Source organism: Colias croceus, chromosome 28 (genome assembly GCF_905220415.1).
Source record: "Colias croceus chromosome 28, ilColCroc2.1".
In the NCBI taxonomy this organism is placed as follows: Eukaryota; Metazoa; Arthropoda; class Insecta; order Lepidoptera; family Pieridae; genus Colias; species Colias croceus.
The window spans coordinates 626,448-634,994 of NC_059564.1; the positions used below are offsets into that span (position 1 = coordinate 626,448).

Consider the following 8,547-nt stretch of genomic DNA (forward strand, 5'->3'; position numbering starts at 1 on the left):
TGGGTACAATTTTATTTTGTACTGTTTGAGAAAATTTGTACTTTGTAGTTAGGTTGAATTTTTTATGATTTTTAAAAGCTGCTGATTCGATTTTTGTTACATTATTTTAAAAGACATCGGCTACTTCACTACATAGTATGAAACAAAGTCGCTTTCTCTGTCCCTATGTCCCTTTGTATGCTGAAATCTTTCTACGCAACGGATAGTGATGCGCTTTTTTTAAATAGATAGAGTGCTTCATGATGAAGGTTTTAGTATATAATTTATTAGGTTTTAAAAGCAGCGAAGCCGCGGGCGGTGAGCTAGTTTGTTATAATGGCAAAGCTTGACGTAAACTGTAGTAGGATGTAACAACTAGAGAAAAACACAAACATAAATTAATTTATTTCCTTAATGGCATTTAACAATCTCAACACAAATATAAAATCTTGTCTTGTTACATTAACTTCTTTTCCATTATTGTAAACAAAATTAGAGAAATTTTCTTCCAAACCACTTTCTGAACTATCTTCTATCAAAGCCAGGAGTCTAGATAAACCCAAGTGTAGTATTACTTCTAAAAGTTCCCTTTTGGTTGCGTTTTTCAAGTAAATCTCTTTGAGATCAGCATACCAGTTCTGTTTCTTGAATTTCGTTATGGAAGCTATGCTTTTTATGGCGTTGTGTAACTGAAAAAAAAATAAAAAAAATGGTTTATATACGTATGAAAATATACTTATAACAAGATAATTTACATAACCTAATAACATAACCTGACTGCCGATCGGATATAATATTACCACACCAAGAATCAAAAACATGTAGTTTTGCACTTTGGTTGCTTTTTTATAGTTTAGATTAGCACTAAGAAATAATTTCAGTAATTTCTTAACACACTCAAAAGTCAACTCAATTAGACAACACACGTAGGTATCCACACACACACCTTGAAAAACGTTAATTTTCTTCTCTAATAACATTTATCTCTATCTTGCCTAATCCATACTTAATATTATAAATGCGAAAGTAACTATGACTGTCTGTCTGTCTGTTACTCAATCATGCCCTAACTACTGAACCAATTTGCATGAAATTTGGTATAGAGATATTTTGATACCCGAGAAAGGACATAGGCTACTTTTTACCCCCGGAAATAGGATAGGTTTTATCCGAGAAATCCCACGGGAACGGGAACTATGCGGGTTTTCTTTAACTAAACGGGCGAAGCTGCGAGTGGAAAGCTAGTAATTGTTAAAATTAATCGCAATATTTAACTCACCCCATACAAATGATCCTCCAAATCAGTCAAAAACCTCTCAAATTGTCCCACCGTATCCCTTTTATCTCTCTCCCCATTGATCAAGCTCCTCAAAAACGTTCTGAAGTCCCTCCACAACTTGATTGCCGAACGAAACTTCTGTTTCTTCTTTATTTGCGGCATCACACTCTTCTTTTTATTCTTTCTCAATTGTGTTATTGTCTTCAATAGTTCTACACTGAGCGTCAATTGGTGTGATTCGTTCGCTGACTTGTATAGGTAGATCACGTATTTTAATAACTCTAAATCATTTGGGTGTATGTGATCGTTGTTTTTTAATTTCTTGCTAAAAATAAATATATACTTTTAAGACATTGTTTCCATGAATTGTTATACGCTTAAGTGAAGAACAATTATATTTTTCTAGCTACTAGTTACGACAGCGGATTAACCAGAAATAAAAACATGTGATGAAGAAGTAGCTTTCTACTGGTAAAATAATTATTAAAATCGGTCTTGCAGTTTTTGAGTTATCATAAGAAACAAGCAAACAAAATATCAAATCGTTCTCTTCAATATAGGCAACAAAATACCAAATCAATCAATCTATAAAAATGGAATCCTAATATAATACTAATATTATAAATGCGAAAGTAACTCTGTCTCTCTGTTACTCAATCACGCCTTAACTACTGAACCATTTTGCATGAAATTTGGTATAGAGATATATTGATACCCGCGAAAGGACATAGGATAGGTTTTATCCCGGAAATCCCACGGGAACGGGAACTATGCGGGTTTTTCTTTTACTGCGCGGGCGATACCGCGGGTGGAAAGCTAGTATGTTATAAATATTCGGATTTCGTATAATTTAAAGTAGAAGTGATTAATTTAACTGTAACTTACGTTAAATTCTTTAATTTGCTTAACGCTGTTCTAATATCAACAGCCGATCTCAACCAATCATATTTGATTAACGCTTCATTGTCCATTTCAATCATATCTCTTAATACATTAACATAAACATCAAAATCGTCTTTTTCATTTATTTCTTTTAGATCTAATCTCTTTTCTTTAACAGGTTTTGGAGTAACAGAACCTTCTTTCAACTGTGCCAAGTGTAATTTAAACAACTTATTGTGTTCAGAATCAACTTCATGTGAATTTTTTCTACCAAAATAATAATCTATTGTTATGTCATCTTTATTTTGTCCAAAGTCATTAGCATCAGAAAGTTTTAGTCTACTGCGAAGTCTTGTCTCGTCTTTATTAGATAATTTAGGTCGTTCAGGTATATACCCAAATTGCTTATGTGCATATAAAAGTTTTCTAATAGTTCTTATATGTTCTTGTAGACTGTTCTTCATACTTTGATAGGGATGGTCGTCTTCATCAGTATCAGGGAAATAATATTTTGCTTTTCCATTTTTATGTTTACTTCTAAGATTTGCGTCATCATTTCTTCCAAAAAAGTAGTCCATATCTATATAATCATTAGGGTTGAAAATCGCACTGTTTTGTACACTAGTCTGAGGATCTACAACATTATTATATTTATGTTGCTTCAAAATATTGAATATATTGTTAAATTTGTCTCTATTGTCATAATTGTTTCCTTGATTCTTTATTTTATTTCTTCTTTCGTTTTTGTTGCGTGGTTTTTCGTATGAATCTTTAGATAAGTCATCGGTATTAGGTCCGAAACGGTTGTGAGGGTCGTAGTAAGCGAATTCTGGTGCATAATTATACACTGGTGCGTAATAAACTTGCTCTTCATCGTCGTTTCGCGATTTAAATGGAGGTTTTTCTGCAGCTATTAAAGAGAATACATCGTTTATCTAATTATATTATTAACTAGCTGTGACCCTCGCATTTACCAGCATTGCTCCGCTCCTTATAGCGGTCCTAGCATGAAGATAATATTATGTTAACCCGACCTGTTAATAATATTCGTGTTACTTTTCAAGTAAACCCATTCAGTAATTTTTGAATTTAGCCCGGACAGACATGCACACAAACAGACTAAAATTCTAAAATCAATTTTTGGCTCCGATTGATATAAATAAAAAAGAAAATCAAGATTCTTACTGAATTAGCTATTGTAGTGAGCCTCTAACGAAAAAAAACTTACTAACCGTTAAAACATTCTTATCTGCAATCAAAGCCATAATAATGTTAATGAATACTTACATATTTCATACACGTAATATTCATTACTATTCTCTTTCACACCATCAGCAACAGACTCTATTCTTTCAATGCTTTTTATAATTGTTCCTTCCGATTTCACAAAATTTGCTATGTTACTCTCTTGTCTGGCTTCAAATAAATCCATATCGTCAAAAATCGTACGTTTAGATTCATTGTTGAAACGATTTTCATTTTTATTTTTGTCTGTTTCATTGCAATTAATTGTAACATTTTGTTTATTTATTTCTTGAGCTGAAGTAGTACTAATGTTATTTAAATTTTCTGTTGTAGATAAATTCGATTCATTAGTTGTTGATTGTATTACTGTTTCAGTTGTAGAAGATATTTCTACACTTGTAGTTGTTTCTGTTACGTCACTCCTTGTGGAATCAGTATTAGTTATTCTGGTAACATTAAAATTATTAATATCCAGATCAATGAGTTTCAAACCACCAGTTGTTGTATTATTTTTTATAGTGCTAGAAGTATTATCACTTTTAGTAAGTATTTCTTGTTTATCTGTGGTGCTCAATTCTGTAGAACTTGAAGTACTTAATATGACTGGAGTTGTTGATGTCATGTCCTTTGAAATTAGTTCTTTATCACTAGTTGTTTCTATATTATTGTTATACTCATGTCTTTGCACGTTTTCTTTGCGTGTTAGGTCTCTTTCTCGAACGCCGTACCGCGAAGATTCAGCTGACCTAACTGTATCGTTCAAAATTAAATCCGTTGTGGTTTCTTCGATAGTTTTTTGCTTAGAAGAGTCATCGTCACTCTCTTTACTAGGTTCAAAATTATCAATAACGGTTGATCTTAAACGTTCATTACTTTCATGGTCATTTTCGTTTTTACTGTCCTCGTCATCGTAAGTATAAGAATTTCTTAATACATTTGAATTGTTTTTACGTGTGGTTGGATCTTCACTTCTAATGATATTTTTTGTGGTATTTTTCTTATGACTGTTTTCTGATGAAGTAATAATTGGTTTATTTTTGGCGTGTATTTCATCATAAACTGGTATAACTGGAATCATATGGTCTTGAATGTTGTGTTCCTTACTTGTGTTTCCACGCTTATCTCTTTTGCCAGCTCGTAATGTTAAATCTACAAAATTCTTATCATTTTCTGCACTAATTTTTCTATTATCTTCGACTTTAGCAGTGTCTTGTTTATCATCACGTCTTTGCGGTTCGTTATTCTTTCGTAAATTTTGTGTTTCCTCTTGAAGTAAGCCCTGTACATACGCAGAATGTGCGTCAAGCTCATCATCTGATATTTCTACATGAGATGCATTCGGTTCATTATTATTTTGATAATCCTCAAGTATGCGTCTGGCAATCTTTTCTAAGAATTGTCTCTTTTCCTCTTCAGGTAATAGATCTATATATTTTTCATCACTTTCTTCATTGGAGATTACACTTTTTAATAGAACTAATATTACCAGTGTTACACGCATTTTAACCAAACATCAAGTCATTTTTGTTTCATCGCTAGATAGAAAGAACGGATTAGTTACACGATCCTTTTGATTGCAAATCTTGTTCTCTAATTAAATCAAGCGTACGAAAAATTAATTGCATCTACAAGAAAATGATTTGCTGATAAGAAACCTAGTATTTTATTGATGTAAGAAGTTTTAAGGTCAAAATGCATTTATGCGAGAAACATGTATTGTTAACATTTAGAAAACATAAAATTATGAGTTAGTTTTATGTTATTTTCGATTACTTTTTTATCATAAGACTATAAATAAACATACTATTTAGTTTAAAGTGCAAATAAAATCTAATTTAACCTGATTATTTATCCAATTAAATGATATGAAAACAGGGTGATAAATAAAAATTCATATAAATTTTATTAACTTTATTATCACTTGATAATTAAAAACTATTTACAAATCTACTAAACTAATATCTATTGCCTGTTATATCTATAAGAGCCCCTCCATTTCCTGCCAGTTCTAATACTTCTTTCAGCACCTAATCTAGAATCTTCGAATTTATCACTTTCTGTTTCTGCTTTTTGAAGTTCTTCTTTCTCTTCTGCCTTCTCTTCTGTCTTCTCTTCTGTCTTCTCTTCTGGTTCGATAACTTCTACACCTTCTTCCATTAAATTCATCTCTTCCACCGCTGCCTGTACTAGTTTTTCCACCATGTTTTGCTTACGGCTGGGAAAACGCTTTTGATTCTTAACAGTCACAGTTTCTGTTTCTTTCTGTGCTTCTGGTTGCTTTGGTTTGTCTGTCTGTTCGTTTTCTATTTTATTATCTGTTTCCGGTTGTTCCTTTTTGTCTTCGGATATTTTGCCGATTTCCATGTTCAGGTCGTAGTAGGATGGTGAGTCTTCGCAAGGTATGGAGTCACGGGATCTTGTGCAGACAAGTACTTCCTGAAAATTGAAACATGGTTATCTTAAGCAATTTGTATTGAATTCGTTATAAACCAAGTGAATTCGGATAGAAATATATTTTTTTTTATTGCAACCCCGGCAATGGAGCAGGCGACCCACTTGATGGTAGGTGATGGTCGCCGCCCATGACAGTTCACAACAAAATATAAATAAAAAAATATGTTTATAATTTCTGTTTTTGTGTACACTATGTGTCTTTATGCGTACCAAAATTATTATCATTAGTTTAAATTAAAAAAATTGTGAATAGCCTTATTGGTGTTTGTCAATAATAAGCTCTAAGTTTCTTGTAATTAGACTCAAACTTGATTAAATACAATCTCATTAAGAGTCACGTTATATCAAAAGTGACCTCTATTCCTATAGAAATAAGATACAAACCTGTTTGACAGCTTCAGTAGGTCTTACTTCTATTCAATAATCTTATTATATTCAATAATATACTCTATTTACGTAAAAATAAGGTATAAGCCTGATTGAAAACGTTTCACTGGGACAAATAAAGCTCTAACTATACGTAACGTTTCTGCCAGTTTGTCTATAATTTCTGTCAATAATAAACCCTAAACACATTGCAATAATATACAAACCTGATAGAACACTGCCTCACTATATTAAGCTCCACGGGTAATTTATATATGCTGCATTATAAGCTCTAAATACATAGAAATAAGGCACAATAATGTACTCTATCTCATAGAAATAAGGCACAATAATATACTATATCTCATAGAAATAAGGCACAATAATATACTATATCTCATATAAATAAGGCACAATAATATACTATATCTCATAGAAATAAGGCACAATAATATACTATATCTCATAGAAATAAGGCACAATAATATACTCTATCTCATAGAAATAAGGCACAATAATATACTCTATCTCACAGAAATAAGGCACAATAATATACTCTATTTCATAGAAATAAGGTACAAACCTGATTGAAAACCGTTTTACTGGGGCAAATAAAGCTCCATCTGTACGTAACGTTTCTGCCAGTCGGTGTCTATAAGTGTCCCTTAAATAATAGGCACTATACACATAAAATACTCTATTCTCATAGAAATAAGGCACTAACCTGATTGAAAACCGTTTCACTGGGGCAAATAAAGCTCCATCTATACGTAACGTTTCTGCCAGTCGGTGTCTGTGACGGTAAGCAGACGTGGAATATTTGACAGTCGTTGTCGACGTCTGCGTAATAGCCGTATACGCGGTTTTCGCAACTGTAATAAATTATTTTATGGTTACCTAACTATACTAATACTAATAATATTATAAAGCCGAAAAGTTTGTTTGTTTGTTTGAACACGCTAATCTCAGGAACAACTGTTCCGATTTGAAAAATTCTTTCGGTGTTAGATAGCCCATATTCATCGAGGAAGGCTATAGGTTATATATATATATCATCACGCTAAGACCAACAAGGCGGAGCTAGTAATAAATTTATGAAAAACACATGAAAAAACACGCTTAAACTCTTAATTTTTTGCTAACTAGATATCCACCCGCAGCTTCGCCCCCGTTTTCAAAGATATCCCGCATATTTCTTGTTCCTGTGGTATTTCCGGAATAAAAAGTAGCCTATGTTTTATTCTGTTTCTGGCCTCTGGGTGTTCGGCTACCTGCATACCAAATTTCATTGTAATCGGTTCAGTGGTGACAAACAGCCATCATCACAAACTGTCGCATTTATAATATTAGTAGCATTAACATAAACATTAACTGTTTAAACTCAAATTCAAACGCATTTTTTAACGTAATAAAATAGTAAGACAAAAAATTAATTCAAAAAATTATAATTCTTACCTGAACGTATCTGTAATATTTTCTCGAATTGATGTAGCGTTTGCTGGTAGATTTAACGAGTCTGCTTTTGTTTCATTTACCATTTCCTGTAAATTCATATATTTTATATTAAAACTCATGCAACACCACATTAGAATCGTAACTTTTTGTTTTTTTTCCGTTTTAGTTATTTTTATTGTGCAATTATATTTTTTTAAATCGTTCGAGCATGAGTTAAATGTTAACAAACAAACAAATCAAACTTTTCTCTATATTTGGGTTATTAGATCATAATACAATAAGAAGGTCTTTTCTCTTCAAGAGAAAATTATTAAACCGATTTTGGTAACATTTTTGCATACAGATAGATAACAACATCAAACAGACTTATCGTCAGATCTTATTATTAATTATTTAAACAATTTAAAGTTTAAACGAAAACTAGTTCTTTGAGGGAAAAGATTAATTAATTTATTTATTATAATTTTATAGAAAAAAACGCAATATTACAACAATAACTCATAATTTACAAAAAATGCCTAGTAATAATTTTATTATTTTTCACTACTAATAAAAATAAACAAAAAATTAACTTTAGACTCACTCTAAGCATTTTCAAAACTACCCCACTAGTAGCTTCCAATTCAATCTCATCAGCTTTCACGTATAAAACACACAAACATATAAACATACACCTTAACAGAGCCGCCATTTTTTATAATTAAACTGAAAAGAAATAAATGAAAATTAAAAAAAAATAAATAAGTAAAGGAAAACTAGTAAATACGTATATACCTACTATATACTACCATTACTTGATACATACATTGAAAGGAAATTATTCAAATTCAAATTCAAATTATATTTATTTGTAAGAATGTAGTTACAAATTACAGACGTTTCAATTA

General features: G+C 31.5%; 2 protein-coding genes across 2 annotated transcripts; both read right to left on the reverse strand.

The window, feature by feature from the left end:
• Positions 1–367: 367 nt before the first annotated feature.
• LOC123704157 lies at positions 368–3,659 on the reverse strand. The gene is made up of 4 exons (XM_045652456.1): positions 3,428–3,659; positions 2,144–3,050; positions 1,259–1,583; positions 368–668 (listed from the first exon to the last, which is right to left on the reverse strand). Exons 1-4 carry the CDS (start codon positions 3,570–3,572, stop codon positions 378–380), a joined length of 1,668 nt encoding a protein of 555 aa, XP_045508412.1. The 5' UTR covers positions 3,573–3,659; the 3' UTR covers positions 368–377.
• A 1,664-nt stretch (positions 3,660–5,323) lies between these two features.
• LOC123704092 lies at positions 5,324–8,340 on the reverse strand. Its single transcript, XM_045652359.1, has 4 exons — positions 8,244–8,340; positions 7,661–7,746; positions 6,930–7,077; positions 5,324–5,821 (listed from the first exon to the last, which is right to left on the reverse strand). Exons 1-4 carry the CDS (start codon positions 8,328–8,330, stop codon positions 5,348–5,350), a joined length of 795 nt encoding a protein of 264 aa, XP_045508315.1. The 5' UTR covers positions 8,331–8,340; the 3' UTR covers positions 5,324–5,347.
• Between the last annotated feature and the right edge of the window lie 207 nt (positions 8,341–8,547).